The 18,094-nt window shown below is 48.3% G+C and overlaps 1 protein-coding gene across 1 annotated transcript in view; it reads left to right on the plus strand.

Annotated features, from left to right (window-relative positions):
- The window catches only part of heatr5b (HEAT repeat containing 5B), a 106,886-nt gene extending 92,365 nt beyond the window's left edge, over positions 1–14,521 (plus strand). Inside the window, 9 exon segments of the mRNA XM_031798997.1 lie at positions 860–987; positions 2,598–2,742; positions 3,674–3,824; positions 6,663–6,787; positions 8,670–8,771; positions 8,948–9,070; positions 9,822–9,973; positions 10,540–10,753; positions 14,131–14,521. Of these exon segments, the coding sequence (XP_031654857.1) occupies positions 860–987; positions 2,598–2,742; positions 3,674–3,824; positions 6,663–6,787; positions 8,670–8,771; positions 8,948–9,070; positions 9,822–9,973; positions 10,540–10,753; positions 14,131–14,438 (1,448 nt within the window). The 3' untranslated portion in view covers positions 14,439–14,521.
- The last annotated feature ends 3,573 nt before the right edge of the window (positions 14,522–18,094 follow it).

Raw genomic sequence — 18,094 nt, forward strand, 5'->3', positions numbered from 1 at the left:
GGTGTCAGTATAGATGATAACTAACCACTGTCCCTCCCAGGTGTCAGTATAGATGATAACTAACCACTGTCCCTCCCAGGTGTCAGTATAGATGATAACTAACCACTGTCCCTCCCAGGTGTCAGTATAGATGATAACTAACCACTGTCCCTCCCAGGTGTCAGTATAGATGATAACTAACCACTGTCCCTCCCAGGTGTCAGTATAGATGATAACTAACCACTGTCCCTCCCAGGTGTCAGTATAGATGATAACTAACCACTGTCCCTCCCAGGTGTCAGTATAGATGATAACTAACCACTGTCCCTCCCAGGTGTCAGTATAGATGATAACTAACCACTGTCCCTCCCAGGTGTCAGTATAGATGATAACTAACCACTGTCCCTCCCAGGTGTCAGTATAGATGATAACTAACCACTGTCCCTCCCAGGTGTCAGTATAGATGATAACTAACCACTGTCCCTCCCAGGTGTCAGTATAGATGATAACTAACCACTGTCCCTCCCAGGTGTCAGTATAGATGATAACTAACCACTGTCCCTCCCAGGTGTCAGTATAGATGATAACTAACCACTGTCCCTCCCAGGTGTCAGTATAGATGATAACTAACCACTGTCCCTCCCAGGTGTCAGTATTGATGATAACTAACCACTGTCCCTCCCAGGTGTCAGTATAGATGATAACTAACCACTGTCCCTCCCAGGTGTCTGTATAGATGATAACTAACCACTGTCCCTCCCAGGTGTCAGTATAGATGATAACTAACCACTGTCCCTCCCAGGTGTCAGTATAGATGATAACTAACCACTGTCCCTCCCAGGTGTCAGTATAGATGATAACTAACCACTGTCCCTCCCAGGTGTCAGTATTGAGTTCCTGTGTTTCCCAAGAGCTGAGGAACCAATAGAGCATGTCATGTCATGTCTACAGGCTCTCTGTACCCTACTGGACTCTCCCTGTGCCAGGACACACATCAGTGAAGACCAGGTAAAGATAACAGGAGGGAGGAGGGAGGAGGGAGGGGGGGGGGGGCATGGAGGGGGGGGGGGGCAGGGAGGCATGGAGGGAGGGGGGGCAGGGAGGCATGGAGGGAGGGGAGGGAGGGAGGGAGGGGAAGAGAGGGGAAGAGAGGGAGGGGGCAGGGAGGGAGGGAGGGAGATTTGGCCCTAAACAGTAACAGAGTACACAGCGGCAGAATACCTGACCACTGTGACTTACCCAACTTAAGGAAAGCTTTGACTATGTACAGACTCAATGAGCATAGCCTTGCTATTGAGAAAGGCCGCCGTAGGCAGACATGGCTCTCAAGAGCAGACAGGCTATGTGCTCACTGCCCACAAAATGAGGAGGAAACTGAGCTGCACTTCCTAACCTCCTGCCCAATGTATGACCATATTAGAGAGACATATTTCCCTCAGGTTACACAGACCCACAAAGAATTAGAAAACAAACCTGATTTTGATAAACTCTCATATCTACTGGGTGAAATACCACAGTGTGACATCACAGCAGTAAGATTTGTGACCTGTTGCCATGAGAAAAGGGCAACCAGTGAAGAACAAACACCATTGTAAATACAACCCATATTTATGCTTATTTATTTTATCTTGTGTTTCCTTCTCCACACACACCATCTCTGTTTCCTTCTCCACACACACCATCTCTGTTTCCTTCTCCACACACCATCTCTGTCTCTATCCGTTTCCCTCCACACACACCATCTCTCTCTATCCGTTTCCCTCTCCACACACACCATCTCTGTCTCTATCCGTTTCCCTCCACACACACCATGTGTATAGAGGTCTATACAGGTTTCTCTTCATGTTGTTGTTGGGTGTAGAGCTGACAGGCTGGGCGTCTAACCAGGTTTCATGTTGTAGTTGTTGGGTACAGAGCTGACAGGCTGGGGGTCTAACCAGGTTTCATGTTGTTGGGTACAGAGCTGACAGGCTGGGCGTCTAACCAGGTTTCATGTTGTAGTTGTTGGGTACAGAGCTGACAGGCTGGGGGTCTAACCAGGTTTCATGTTGTAGTTGTTGGGTACAGAGCTGACAGGCTGGGGGTCTAACCAGGTTTCATGTTGTAGTTGTTAGGTACAGAGCTGACAGGCTGGGGGTCTAACCAGGTTTCATGTTGTAGTTTAGGTACAGAGCTGACAGGCTGGGGGTCTAACCAGTTTTCATGTTGTAGTTGTTGGGTACAGAGCTGACAGGCTGGGGGTCTAACCAGGTTTCATGTTGTAGTTGTTGGGTATAGAGCTGACAGGCTGGGTGTCTAACCAGGTTTCATGTTGTTGGGTACAGAGCTGACAGGCTGGGGGTCTAACCAGGTTTCATGTTGTAGTTTAGGTACAGAGCTGACAGGCTGGGGGTCTAACCAGGTTTCATGTTCTAGTTGGGTACAGAGCTGACAGGCTGGGGGTCTAACCAGGTTTCATGTTGTAGTTGTTGGGTACAGAGCTGACAGGCTGGGGGTCTAACCAGGTTTCATGTTGTAGTTGTTGGGTACAGAGCTGACAGGCTGGGGGTCTAACCAGGTTTCATGTTGTTGGGTACAGAGCTGACAGGCTGGGGGTCTAACCAGGTTTCATGTTGTAGTTGTTAGGTGTAGAGCTGCTCAACGTTCTCCACAGACTACTCCTGACCAGAGATCCTCCAGCCGTTCAGCTCCAAGTTACGGCTGTGGTGCAGGAGACGATCCGGGCTGCACAGGACCACCTGACACAGCAGAGAGACACACAGGGTCAGTTCTGACACGGTTCGCCATGCTGGTCCCAGATACCTTTCTGCAGTCCTATAGTCATCATTAACCATGTGGTGATACCGACCAGTACTATAGTCATCATTAACCATGTGGTGATACCGACCAGTACCTATAGTCATCATTAACCATGTGGTGATACCGACCAGTACCTATAGTCATCATTAACCATGTGGTGATACCGACCAGTACCTATAGTCATCATTAACCATGTGGTGATACCGACCAGTACTATAGTCATCATTAACCATGTGGTGATACCGACCAGTACCATAGTCATCATTAACCATGTGGTGATACCGACCAGTACCTATAGTCATCATTAACCATGTGGTGATACCGACCAGTACCTATAGTCATCATTAACCATGTGGTGATACCGACCAGTACCTATAGTCATCATTAACCATGTGGTGATACCGACCAGTACCTATAGTCATCATTAACCATGTGGTGATACCGACCAGTACCATAGTCATCATTAACCATGTGGTGATACCGACCAGTACCTATAGTCATCATTAACCATGTGGTGATACCGACCAGTACCTATAGTCATCATTAACCATGTGGTGATACCGACCAGTACCTATAGTCATCATTAACCATGTGGTGATACCGACCAGTACCTATAGTCATCATTAACCATGTGGTGATACCGACCAGTACCTATAGTCATCATTAACCATGTGGTGATACCGACCAGTACCTATAGTCATCATTAACCATGTGGTGATACCGACCAGTATATCCAGACTCTCGGTCTATCGTTAGGATATACCACTGAAATGTACATTCATTTAAAATCAATGTTTAGCTGAAACCTAAATGGGCTCATAACTACTGATTTTGTCATGTCCGGTCTCAGAATGTTCTCACCTCATGATGATCTGCTCTACGTATCTCCCTCCAGGTAAGGAGGGTGGAGGGGAGAAGGACGCTCTGTCTCTCCGGGGAGAGGGAGGTGAGACTGGGGAGCTGCTCCCGGGGAAGTCCCTAGTCTTCGCTGCCATGGAGCTTATGGTGTTCATCCTGGTTCGTCACTTGCCCCAACTCAACACCAGGTATTATACGAATGTAGTATTTTAACAGGTAATATATGAATGTAGTATTTTAACAGGTATTATATGAATGTAGTATTTTAACAGGTAATATATGAATGTAGTATTTTAACAGGTAATATATGAATGTAGTATTTTAACAGGTAATATATGAATGTAGTATTTTAACAGGTAATATATGAATGTAGTATTTTAACAGGTAATATATGAATGTAGTATTTTAACAGGTAATATATGAATGTAGTATTTTAACAGGTAATATATGAATGTAGTATTTTAACAGGTAATATATGAATGTAGTATTTTAACAGGTAATATATGAATGTAGTATTTTAACAGGTAATATATGAATGTAGTATTTTAACAGGTAATATATGAATGTAGTATTTTAACAGGTAATATATGAATGTAGTATTTTAACAGGTAATATATGAATGTAGTATTTTAACAGGTAATATATGAATGTAGTATTTTAACAGGTAATATATGAATGTAGTATTTTAACAGGTAATATATGAATGTAGTATTTTAACAGGTAATATATGAATGTAGTATTTTAACAGGTAATATATGAATGTAGTATTTTAAATATATGTTTTTGCTTATCAGGGTCGTTCTGTTGTGTCAGGGTCGTTCTGTTGTGTCAGGGTCGTTCTGTTGTGTCAGGGTCGTTCTGTTGTGTCAGGGTCGTTCTGTTGTGTCAGGGTCGTTCTGTTGTGTCAGGGTCGTTCTGTTGTGTCAGGGTCGTTGTGTCAGGGTCGTTCTGTTGTGTCAGGGTCGTTCTGTTGTGTCAGGGTCGTTCTGTTGTGTCAGGGTCGTTCTGTTGTGTCAGGGTCGTTCTGTTGTGTCAGGGTCGTTCTGTTGTGTCAGGGTCGTTCTGTTGTGTCAGGGTCGTTCTGTTGTAACCTGTCAGGGTCGTTCTGTTGTAACCTGTCAGGGTCGTTCTGTTGTAACCTGTCAGGGTCGTTCTGTTGTATCAGGGTCGTTCTGTTGTGTCAGGGTCGTTCTGTTGTCAGGGTCGTTCTGTTGTAACCTGTCGGGGTCGTTCTGTTGTAACCTGTTGGGGCCGTTCTGTTGTATCAGGGTCGTTCTGTTTTAACCTGTGAGGGTTTTTCTGTTGTAACGTGACGTTCTGTTGTGACCTGTCGGGGTCGTTCTGTTGTAACCTGTCGGGGTCGTTCTGTTGTGACCTGTCGGGGTCGTTCTGTTGTGACCTGTCGGGGTCGTTCTGTTGTGACCTGTCGGGGTCGTTCTGTTGTGACCTGTCGGGGTCGTTCTGTTGTGACCTGTCGGGGTCGTTCTGTTGTGACCTGTCGGGGTCGTTCTGTTGTGACCTGTCAGGGTCGATCTGTTGTAACCTGTCAGGGTCGTTCTGTTGTAACCTGTCGGGGTCGTTCTGTTGTAACCTGTCGGGGTCGTTCTGTTGTAACCTGTCGGGGTCGTTCTGTTGTAACCTGTCGGGGTCGTTCTGTTGTAACCTGTCGGGGTCGTTCTGTTGTAACCTGTCGGGGTCGTTCTGTTGTAACCTGTCGGGGTCGTTCTGTTGTAACCTGTCGGGGTCGTTCTGTTGTAACCTGTCGGGGTCGTTCTGTTGTAACCTGTCGGGGTCGTTCTGTTGTAACCTGTCGGGGTCGTTCTGTTGTAACCTGTCGGGGTCGTTCTGTTGTAACCTGTCGGGGTCGTTCTGTTGTAACCTGTCGGGGTCGTTCTGTTGTGACCTGTCGGGGTCGTTCTGTTGTATCAGTGTCGTTCTGTTGTAACCTGTCGGGGTCGTTCTGTTGTATCAGTGTCGTTCTGTTGTAACCTGTCGGGGTCGTTCTGTTGTATCAGTGTCGTTCTGTTGTAACCTGTCGGGGTCGTTCTGTTGTATCAGTGTCGTTCTGTTGTAACCTGTCAGGGTCGTTCTGTTGTATCAGGGTCGTTCTGTTGTATCAGGGTCGTTCTGTTGTAACCTGTGAGGGTTTTTCTGTTGTAACCTGTCAGGGTCGTTCTGTTGTATCAGGGTCGTTCTGTTGTAACCTGTGAGGGTTTTTCTGTTGTAACCTGTGAGGGTTTTTCTGTTGTAACCTGTCGGGGTCGTTCTGTTGTAACCTGTCGGGGTCGTTCTGTTGTAACCTGTCGGGGTCGTTCTGTTGTAACCTGTCGGGGTCGTTCTGTTGTAACCTGTCGGGGTCGTTCTGTTGTAACCTGTCGGTTGTTCTGTTGTAACGTGTCGGGGTCGTTCTGTTGTAACCTGTCAGGGTTGTTCTGTTGTAACGTGTCGGGGTCGTTCTGTTGTAATTTATCGGGGTCGTTCTGTTGTAACCTGTCGGGGTCGTTCTGTTGTAACCTGTCAGGGTCTTTCTGTTGTAACATATCAGGGTCATTCTGTTGTATCATGGTCGTTCTGTTGTGACCTGTGAGGGTCGTTCTGTTGTATCAGGGTCGTTCTGTTGTATCAGGGTCGTTCTGTTGTATCAGGGTCGTTCTGTTGTGACCTGTCGGGGTCGTTCTGTTGTAACCTGTCGGGGTCGTTCTGTTGTAACCTGTCGGGGTCGTTCTGTTGTGACCTGTCGGGGTCGTTCTGTTGTGACCTGTCGGGGTCGTTCTGTTGTGACCTGTCGGGGTCGTTCTGTTGTGACCTGTCGGGGTCGTTCTGTTGTGACCTGTCGGGGTCGTTCTGTTGTGACCTGTCGGGGTCGTTCTGTTGTGACCTGTCGGGGTCGTTCTGTTTTAATACCCTGGTTATCCTGCTTGGAAGATTCTTTATTTCCTGCCTTTTTTTTACTGAAGTTTGCAACCCTAATAGTACAGCATCTTTGGGTCATTGAAAAGCCCAAACTCATGTATTTTCATTCCCAGGGTGAACGAGTCCCCCAGCCACCTGCCCCTCCGACCCCAGCCTCGTCTGCCTGAGGAGAGCACCCGGCTGGTGGCTCACACCGTCTCTATACTGGCTGAACTGCCGTTGCTATGCTCCCCCGCAGGTAACACACCGACAAAAACACCTGACCACACAGACTCAGAATGTCTCCTATAATTAATTGCCTTGTTGTGGTGTGTTATACTGCTAATAGCAGAGTTCTAGTGTTCATCTCTCCGCCTTAGATTCAGTCTGGCTCAATAGCCTCTCTCCCGTTGGATCTGTCTCACCCTGGGTCTGTGGTTGTTATGTCTGAGACTGAAGCTTTCTGAGGATCAGATTATCCTGGAAATCAACTGAGAAGATTCAGTTAGGATGTCAGGGCCACTGAGAGATTAGGGGCAGGGATTTCAGGGCTACTGACAGATTAGCGACAGGGATTTCAGGGCTACTGACAGATTAGCGACAGGGATTTCAGGGCCACTGAGAGATTAGGGACAGGGGTTTCAGGGCTACTGACAGATTAGGGACAGGGGTTTCAGGGCTACTGACAGATTAGCGACAGGGATTTCAGGGCCACTGAGAGATTAGGGACAGGGGTTTCAGGGCTACTGACAGATTAGGGACAGGGGTTTCAGGGCTACTGAGAGATTAGGGACAGGGGTTTCAGGGCTACTGACAGATTAGCGACAGGGATTTCAGGGCCACTGAGAGATTAGGGACAGGGGTTTCAGGGCTACTGACAGATTAGGGACAGGGGTTTCAGGGCTACTGACAGATTAGCGACAGGGATTTCAGGGCTACTGACAGATTAGCGACAGGGATTTCAGGGCCACTGAGAGATTAGGGACAGGGGTTTCAGGGCTACTGACAGATTAGGGACAGGGGTTTCAGGGCTACTGACAGATTAGCGACAGGGATTTCAGGGCCACTGAGAGATTAGGGACAGGGGTTTCAGGGCTACTGACAGATTAGCGACAGGGATTTCAGGGCCACTGAGAGATTAGGGACAGGGGTTTCAGGGCTACTGACAGATTAGGGACAGGGGTTTCAGGGCTACTGACAGATTAGGGACAGGGATTTCAGGGCTACTGACAGATTAGGGACAGGGATTTCAGGGCTACTGACAGATTAGGGACAGGGATTTCAGGGCTACTGACAGATTAGGGACAGGGGTTTCAGGGCTACTGACAGATTAGCGACAGGGATTTCAGGGCCACTGAGAGATTAGGGACAGGGGTTTCAGGGCTACTGACAGATTAGGGACAGGGGTTTCAGGGCTACTGACAGATTAGGGACAGGGGTTTCAGGGCTACTGACAGATTAGCGACAGGGATTTCAGGGCTACTGAGAGATTAGCGACAGGGACGTTTATAGAAAGGGTCTGTTTGCCTTGTTGACATATATAAGGTGCATTCTGCAATGGTTACTGCCGTCCAATCGTCATTTCAATTGAATACCCATTGATTGAACTGTTGCATGTGGCAGTTTCAAAATTACTATTGGTGTGGGATGGAGTGAAGGATTACATTTTCTTGTCAGCTCGGAGGTTTGAACTTGCAACCTTCCGGTTACTAGTCCAACGCTCTTACGACTAGGCTACCCTGCCGCCCCTAAAGGATTCAAGTCTCTCTCTCTCTCATTCCTCATTACTGAAGGATACAAGTCTCTCATTCCTCATTACTGAAGGATACAAGTCTCTCTCTCTCTCATTCTTCATTACTGAAGGAAACAAGTCTCTCTCTCTGTCATTCCTCATTACTGAAGGATACAAGTCTCTCTCTCTCTCATTCCTCATTACTGAAGGAAACAAGTCTCTCTCATTCCTCATTACTGAAGGATACAAGTCTCTCTCATTCCTCATTACTGAAGGATACAAGTCTCTCTCATTCCTCATTACTGAAGGATACATGTCTCTCTCATTCCTCATTACTGAAGGATACAAGTCTAACTCTGTCATTCCTCATGTCTGTCATCCCCCCTCCCCTCCCTCCCCCCACCCACAGGCAGCATGACCATCCTCCCGACTGTTCTCTTCCTAATAACCGGGGTCCTGAAGGAGACGGCTGTGAAGACACCTGATAACTCCATACCCCTGCCAGTCTCAGGTACACACACACACACACAGACAAAACATTTATAAAGACCCCTGATAACTCCATCCCCCTGCCAGTCTCAGGTACACACACACACACACACACACACACACACACACACACACACACACACACAGACAAAACATTTATAAAGACCCCTGATAACTCCATCCCCCTGCCTGTCTCAGCTGCTCTACAGGGTATAAAGACCATCATCACCTCTCCTCTGGCCCGGGCTGAGAAGACTCCCACTCAGTGGACAGGACTGATTAGGAGTAGTCTGGCTTCTGTTCTAGAATATTCTCAACCAGGTAACATACACACTGTTCTAGAATATTCTCCACCAGGTAACACACACACTGTCCTAGAATATTCTCCACCAGGTAACATACACACTGTTCTAGAATATTATCAACCAGGTAACATACACACTGTTCTAGAATATTCTCCACCAGGTAACACACACACTGTCCTAGAATATTCTCCACCAGGTAACATACACACTGTTCTAGAATATTCTCCACCAGGTAACATACACACTGTTCTAGAATATTCTCCACCAGGTAACATACACACTGTTCTAGAATATTCTCCACCAGGTAACATACACACTGTTCTAGAATATTCTCCACCAGGTAACACACACACTGTTCTAGAATATTCTCCACCAGGTAACACACACACTGTTCTAGAATATTCTCCACCAGGTAACACACACACTGTTCTAGAATATTCTCCACCAGGTAACACACACACTGTTCTAGAATATTCTCCACCAGGTAACATACACACTGTTCTAGAATATTCTCCACCAGGTAACACACAAACTGTTCTAGAATATTCTCCACCAGGTAACACACACACTGTTCTAGAATATTCTCCACCAGGTAACACACACACTGTTTTAGAATATTCTCAACCAGGTAACATACACACTGTTCTAGAAGGATTCCTGGTAGCCAGGTGTTCCCCATCTTCCCATTGTGTCAGGATGCTGTGTAGGTGGCTGTCCAGCCGTGGCCTGCTGATAATGTTGTAATGGGCCTTTAATGTGTTCCTCAGATGAGTCTCGTCCCAACATGGATGAGGTCAGTATGCTGACAGCCATGACCCTCTTCCTGCTGTCTGCCAGTTCAGAGGTCATAGGAGTCACTGTGCTGCAGCAGGGTTGTATGGAACGCTATAGGAACGCACTCCTCTCCTCTGACCCCTGGGTACGCACACACACACACACACTGCCTCATCTCCTCTGACCCCTGTTTACACACACACACACACACCGCCTCATCTCCTCTGACCCCTGGGTACGCACACACACACCGCCTCATCTCCTCTGACCCTTGGGTACGCACACACACACACACACACCGCCTCGTCTCCTCTGACCCCTGGGTACGCGCGCACACACACACACACCGCCTCGTCTCCTCTGACCCCTGGGTACGCGCGCACACACACACACCGCCTCATCTCCTCTGACCCCTGGGTACGACACACACATACCGCCTCATCTCCTCTGACCCCTGGGTACGCACACACACACCGCCTCATCTCCTCTGACCCTTGGGTACGCACACACACACACACACACACACACACTGCTTCACTAAAGCGTTGAACTCCTCTGACCCCTGGGTACGACACACACACACACACTGCCTCACTAAAGCGTTGAAATCCTCTGACCCCTTTAATGTCTATTGTCTCTTCTCTTACCCCGCTCTAAGACCCCCCCCCTCCAGTTGTCCCTGAATGTCAGTAATCTGTTTCTCCCTCTCAGGTCCAGGCGCGGTGTTACCAGCTCCTCCTGTCCGTGTTCCAGCACCCCAGCCGTGCGTTATCCACACCCTACATCCACGCCCTGGCGCCGCTTATGGTGGAGAAACTGAAGGGGGTGGAGAGGAGTCGCCCAGGCACGGTCACAGAGCTGCAGGCCGTACAGGAGGGCATCAGGGTTCTGGAGAACCTAGTGGGCATGGCAGAGGAACAGAACCGTACGTACCGTTGGTAGCAATGCTGTACACACCGGGTTAAAACGGTCACGGACCTGCAGGGCCGTACAGGAGGGCATCAGGGTTCTGGAGAACCTAGTGGGCATGGCAGAGGAACAGAACCGTACCACCATGGCCTGAATGTGGGGTACAAGCATCTCGATCAACTGTTGACCTCCGATAAACCCAATCTAGATCTAGTTTATTCCCTTCAGTATTTTACTACTGAAAATATCCACCTGACAGAGCATTCAAAGGGTCGGACGGGTTTCTCTGCATGTTTTCAGCGACATGAAATGCCAGATTCCAGATTCTATTGGTTTAATTCCCGAGTAAAGATCATGCAGGGACATCTAAGAGTTTGTAAAAAAAAATCTGACTTTCAGGATATTTTCAGTTTATGGTTCAGTAGAGAAACTGGTGAGAACATAATTGAGTTGTCTTCCTGGTGTCCTGTTCGAGTTGGGTAACCTGGTAGAGGTACACATTTCCCTATAAAGACAACCATTGATCTGTAAAAGCCTTTCTGTAACTAAACGCCTCTTCATGTGTTTCCTTGTATTCTGGGAGTGGTAGTCTGGATTTATGGTCTGGGGTTTTAGACTCAGGGTGTAGAGGGGAGTGGTAGTCTGGATTTATGGTCTGGGGTTTTAGACTCAGGGTGTAGAGGGGAGTGTTAGTCTGGACTTATGGTCTGGGGTTTTAGACTCAGGGTGTAGAGGGGAGTGGTAGTCTGGATTTATGGTCTGGGGTTTTAGACTCAGGGTGTAGAGGGGAGTGGTAGTCTGGACTTATGGTCTGGGGTTTTAGACTCGGGGTGTAGAGGGGAGTGGTAGTCTGGATTTATGGTCTGGGGTTTTAGACTCAGGGTGTAGAGGGGAGTGGTAGTCTGGACTTATGGTCTGGGGTTTTAGACTCAGGGTGTAGAGGGGAGTGTTAGTCTGGACTTATGGTCTGGGGTTTTAGACTCAGGGTGTAGAGGGGAGTGGTAGTCTGGACTTATGGTCTGGGGTTTTAGACTCGGGGTGTAGAGGGGAGTGGTAGTCTGGATTTATGGTCTGGGGTTTTAGACTCAGGGTGTAGAGGGGAGTGGTAGTCTGGATTTATGGTCTGGGGTTTTAGACTCAGGGTGTAGAGGGGAGTGGTAGTCTGGATTTATGGTCTGTGGTTTTAGACTCAGGGTGTAGAGGGGAGTGTTAGTCTGGATTTATGGTCTGTGGTTTTAGACTCAGGGTGTGTAGAGGGGAGTGGTAGTCTGGACTTATGGTCTGGGGTTTTAGACTCAGGGTGTGTAGAGGGGAGTGGTAGTCTGGATTTATGGTCTGGGGTTTTAGACTCAGGGTGTAGAGGGGAGTGTTAGTCTGGACTTATGGTCTGGGGTTTTAGACTCAGGGTGTAGAGGGGAGTGGTAGTCTGGACTTATGGTCTGGGGTTTTAGACTCGGGGTGTAGAGGGGAGTGGTAGTCTGGATTTATGGTCTGGGGTTTTAGACTCAGGGTGTAGAGGGGAGTGGTAGTCTGGATTTATGGTCTGGGGTTTTAGACTCAGGGTGTAGAGGGGAGTGGTAGTCTGGATTTATGGTCTGTGGTTTTAGACTCAGGGTGTAGAGGGGAGTGTTAGTCTGGATTTATGGTCTGTGGTTTTAGACTCAGGGTGTGTAGAGGGGAGTGGTAGTCTGGATTTATGGTCTGGGGTTTTAGACTCAGGGTGTGTAGAGGGGAGTGGTAGTCTGGACTTATGGTCTGGGGTTTTAGACTCAGGGTGTGTAGAGGGGAGTGTTAGTCTGGACTTATGGTCTGGGGTTTTAGACTCAGGGTGTAGAGGGGAGTGGTAGTCTGGACTTATGGTCTGGGGTTTTAGACTCAGGGTGTAGAGGGGAGTGGTAGTCTGGACTTATGGTCTGGGGTTTTAGACTCAGGGTGTAGAGGGGAGTGTTAGTCTGGACTTATGGTCTGGGGTTTTAGACTCAGGGTGTAGAGGGGAGTGGTAGTCTGGACTTATGGTCTGGGGTTTTAGACTCAGGGTGTAGAGGGGAGTGGTAGTCTGGACTTATGGTCTGGGGTTTTAGACTCAGGGTGTGTAGAGGGGAGTGGTAGTCTGGATTTAAGGTCTGTGGTTTTAGACTCAGGGTGTGTAGAGGGGAGTGGTAGTCTGGACTTATGGTCTGGGGTTTTAGACTCAGGGTGTGTAGAGGGGAGTGGTAGTCTGGACTTATGGTCTGGGGTTTTAGACTCAGGGTGTGTAGAGGGGAGTGGTAGTCTGGACTTATGGTCTGGGGTTTTAGACTCAGGGTGTAGAGGGGAGTGGTAGTCTGGATTTATGGTCTGGGGTTTTAGACTCAGGGTGTGTAGAGGGGAGTGGTAGTCTGGACTTATGGTCTGGGGTTTTAGACTCGGTGTAGAGGGGAGTGGTAGTCTGGACTTATGGTCTGGGGTTTTAGACTCAGGGTGTGTAGAGGGGAGTGGTAGTCTGGACTTATGGTCTGGGGTTTTAGACTCGGTGTGTAGAGGGGAGTGGTAGTCTGGATTTAAGGTCTGTGGTTTTAGACTCGGTGTGTGTAGTAGAGGGGAGTGGTAGTCTGGACTTAAGGTCTGGGGTTTTAGACTCGGTGTGTAGAGGGGAGTGGTAGTCTGGATTTAAGGTCTGTGATTTTAGACTCAGGGTGTGTGGAGTAGAGGGGAGTGGTAGTCTGGACTTATGGTCTGGGGTTTTAGACTCAGGGTGTGTGGAGTAGAGGGGAGTGGTAGTCTGGATTTATGGTCTGTGGTTTTAGACTCAGGGTGTGTGTAGTTGAGCAGCTGAACTGTGAGAGTTCAGGTGTTCTCATGCTTCCAATATGTATTAGTTGATTCTCCTCTGTAATGTAGGTCAGACTAATCTTTATGAATCACAGTATTTGATGTCCTCTCACTCTGATACTGATCCATTTTCTTCATAGAGCAAATGTTAACTAACAAGATGCATCAATGTTTGTCTCTCCCTTTCTCTTCCCTTCCGTCTCTCCCTCTGTCTCTTGCATCCCTCCCTCTCCCCGTTTCCCTCCCTCTCCCCGTTTCCCTCCCTCTCCCCGTTTCCCTCCCTCTCCCCGTTTCCCTCCCTCTCCCCGTTTCCCTCTCCCTCTCCCCGTTTCCCTCTCCCTCCCCGTTTCCCTCTCCCTCCCCGTTTCCCTCTCCCTCCCCGTTTCCCTGCCTCTCCCCGTTTCCCTGCCTCTCCCCGTTTCCCTCTCCCCTCCCTCTCCCTCCCTCTCTCTGTTTCCCTCTCCCCTCTCCCTCCCTCTCCCTCCCTCTCTCTGTTTCCCTCTCCCTCCCCGTTCCCCTCCCTCTCCCCGTTTCCCTCTCCCTCCCTCACTACGTCTCCACCCGGTTCCCTCTCTTCAACAGGGGTACAGTTGCTGGCTCTGCTCGTCCCCACCCTGGTCTCCTATCTCCTGGATGACAAGGCCTTCTCCTCTGCTCCTCCTGCCTCCAAGGGCCTACATGAGTTTGCTCTCCAGAACCTGATGCGGATCGGGCCCCTCTACCCAGCTGCCTTCAAGACAGTGATTGGAGCCGCACCTGAGCTCAAGACCCGCCTTGAGTCGGCCGTCAGAGCCAATCAGGCGAGCAGCAAAGCCAAAGCAGCAGCCCTATTGGCCCAGCCAACTGTGCAGGCCGCGCCCACCATCAAACTCAAAACGAGTTTCTTCTAAATATCCCTGAAATGCAGAATACTTTATCATCCTGGTGTAATGTTGTTGTCGTCTGATACGTCTCTAACATGTTCTTTATTTAACTTGGTTCTCGGTGGATGAGATTTTTCTACTTAGTCGACAGGTAGCCTAGTGGTTAGAGTGTAGGGGCGGCAGGTAGCCTAGTGGTTAGAGTGTAGGGACGGCAGGTAGCCTAGTGGTTAGAGTGTAGGGACGGCAGGTAGCCTAGTGGTTAGAGTGTAGGGACGGCAGGTAGCCTAGTGGTTAGAGTGTTGGGGTGGCAGGTAGCCTAGTGGTTAGAGTGTAGGGACGGCAGGTAGCCTAGTGGTTAGAGTGTAGGGACGGCAGGTAGCCTAGTGGTTAGAGTGTAGGGGTGGCAGGTAGCCTAGTGGTTAGAGTGTAGGGACGGCAGGTAGCCTAGTGGTTAGAGTGTAGGGACGGCAGGTAGCCTAGTGGTTAGAGTGTTGGGGTGGCAGGTAGCCTAGTGGTTAGAGTGTAGGGACGGCAGGTAGCCTAGTGGTTAGAGTGTAGGGACGGCAGGTAGCCTAGTGGTTAGAGTGTAGGGACGGCAGGTAGCCTAGTGGTTAGAGTGTAGGGACGGCAGGTAGCCTAGTGGTTAGAGTGTAGAGGAGGCAGGTAGCCTAGTGGTTAGAGTGTAGGGGCGACAGGGTAGCCTAGTGGTTAGAGTGTAGGGACGGCAGGTAGCCTAGTGGTTAGAGTGTAGGGACGGCAGGTAGCCTAGTGGTTAGAGTGTAGGGACGGCAGGTAGCCTAGTGGTTAGAGTGTAGGGACGGCAGGTAGCCTAGTGGTTAGAGTGTAGGGACGGCAGGTAGCCTAGTGGTTAGAGTGTAGGGACGGCAGGTAGCCTAGTGGTTAGAGTGTAGGGACGGCAGGTAGCCTAGTGGTTAGAGTGTTGGGGCGGCAGGTAGCCTAGTGGTTAGAGTGTAGGGACGGCAGGTAGCCTAGTGGTTAGAGTGTAGGGGCGACAGGGTAGCCTAGTGGTTAGAGTGTAGGGGCTGCAGGTAGCCTAGTGGTTAGAGTGTAGGGACGGCAGGTAGCCTAGTGGTTAGAGTGTAGGGACGGCAGGTAGCCTAGTGGTTAGAGTGTAGGGGCGGCAGGTAGCCTAGTGGTTAGAGTGTAGGACTAGTAACCGAAAGGTTGCAAGATCGAATCCCAGAGCTGACAAGGTACAAATCTGTCGTTGTGCTCCTGAACAGGCAGTTAACCCACTGTTCCTAGGCCGTCATTGAAAATAAGAATTTGTTCTTAACTGACTTACCGAGTTAAATAAAGGTAAAATAAATATAATAATAATGTCCAGGAAACAAGTATGTAAATAAGAAAGGGTGTTTTAATATCCACAACCCCTGTAGAGAGAGAGTACTGCTTTTGATGGCATTTAAATGTATTGTTACTATTTTAGAGATGGATCTCATTTTTACATCTTAAATGGCATCCTATTCCCTATGTAGTGCACTCCCTTTTGGACCAGAGTAGTGCACTCCCTTTTGACCAGAGTAGTGCACTCCCTTTTGACCAGAGTAGTGCACTCCCTTTTGACCAGAGTAGTGCACTCCCTTTTGACCAGAGTAGTGCCCTCCCCTTTTGACCAGAGTAGTTAGTGCACTCCCCTTTTGACCAGAGTAGTTAGTGCACTCCCCTTTTGACCAGAGTAGTTAGTGCACTCCCCTTTTGACCAGAGTAGTGCACTCCCCTTTTGACCAGAGGAGTGCACTCCCCTTTTGGACCAGAGTAGTGCACTCCCCTTTTGACCAGAGTAGTGCACTCCCCTTTTGACCAGAGTAGTGCACTTCCCTTTTGACCAGAGTAGTGCACTCCCCTTTTGACCAGAGTAGTGCACTTCCCTTTTGACCAGAGTAGTGCCCTCCCCTTTTGACCAGAGTAGTTAGTGCACTCCCCTTTTGACCAGAGTAGTGCACTCCCCTTTTGGACCAGAGTAGTGCACTCCCCTTTTGGACCAGAGTAATGCACTCCCCTTTTGGACCAGAGTAGTGCACTCCCCTTTTGGACCAGAGTAGTGCACTCCCCTTTTGGACCAGAGTAGTGCACTCCCCTTTTGGACCAGAGTAGTGCACTCCCCTTTTGGACCAGAGTAGTGCACTCCCCTTTTGGACCAGAGTAGTGCACTCCCCTTTTGGACCAGAGTAGTGCACTCCCCTTTTGGACCAGAGTAGTGCACTATTTAGGGAATATAGGATGCCATTTGGGACTCTTCCCATTGAACATGTAAAGGGACCTACTTCTAAAGAATTGAACTGAGTACAGTTTGTATCTGCTTCCTTATTGGTCTGACATCATCATTCCGCGCGGACTCTTGTACTCCGTGAGTCTTGGTTACGTTTGTTGAGGCTGATGTGTAAGACGGGATTCAATCATGCGTATGTTTGTAATGGGATGTGTTTGTTGCATGTGGAAACTTGAGCAGAAATGGGTCTACCTTTAAGTAAAAAGAGTCTACCTTTAAGTAGTAAAATGGGTCTACCTTTAAGTAAAATGCTTGTTTTCGATGTTCTTGTCTTGAGGCTTTAAACGTCACCCAAGACATCCTTTTTAATAATACATTTAGGCCAGTCCTTTACAACACATTAAATAGACCTCACAGGCCAGTCCTTTACAACACATTAAATAGACCTCTCACAGACCAGTCCTTTACAACACATTAAATAGACCTCACAGACCAGTCCTTTACAACACATTAAATAGACCTCACAGGCCAGTCCTTTACAACACATTAAATAGACCTCACAGACCAGTCCTTTACAACACATTAAATAGACCTCTCACAGACCAGTCCTTTACAACACATTAAATAGACCTCACAGACCAGTCCTATACAACACATTAAATAGACCTCTCACAGACCAGTCCTTTACAACACATTAAATAGATCTCACAGACCAGTCCTATACAACACATTAAATAGACCTCACAGACCAGTCCTTTACAACACATTAAATAGACCTCACAGACCAGTCCTTTACAACACATTAAATAGACCTCTCACAGACCAGTCCTTTACAACACATTAAATAGGACTCTCACAGGCCAGTCCTTTACAACACATTAAATAGACCTCTCACAGACCAGTCCTTTACAACACATTAAATAGACCTCACAGGCCAGTCCTATACAACACATTAAATAGACCTCACAGGCCAGTCCTTTACAACACATTAAATAGACCTCTCACAGACCAGTCCTTTACAACACATTAAATAGACCTCTCACAGACCAGTCCTTTACAACACATTAAATAGACCTCTCACAGACCAGTCCTTTACAACACATTAAATAGACCTCTCACAGACCAGTCCTTTACAACACATTAAATAGACCTCTCACAGGCCAGTCCTTTACAACACATTAAATAGACCTCTCACAGACCAGTCCTTTACAACACATTAAATAGACCTCACAGGCCAGTCCTTTACAACACATTAAATAGACCTCACAGGCCAGTCCTTTACAACACATTAAATAGACCTCACAGGCCAGTCCTTTACAACACATTAAATAGACCTCTCACAGGCCAGTCCTTTACAACACATTAAATAGACCTCACAGGCCAGTCCTTTACAACACATTAAATAGACCTCACAGGCCAGTCCTTTACAACACATTAAATAGACCTCTCA

The sequence above is a fragment of the Oncorhynchus kisutch genome, linkage group LG20 (assembly GCF_002021735.2).
Source record: "Oncorhynchus kisutch isolate 150728-3 linkage group LG20, Okis_V2, whole genome shotgun sequence".
Lineage (NCBI taxonomy): Eukaryota > Metazoa > Chordata > Actinopteri > Salmoniformes > Salmonidae > Oncorhynchus > Oncorhynchus kisutch.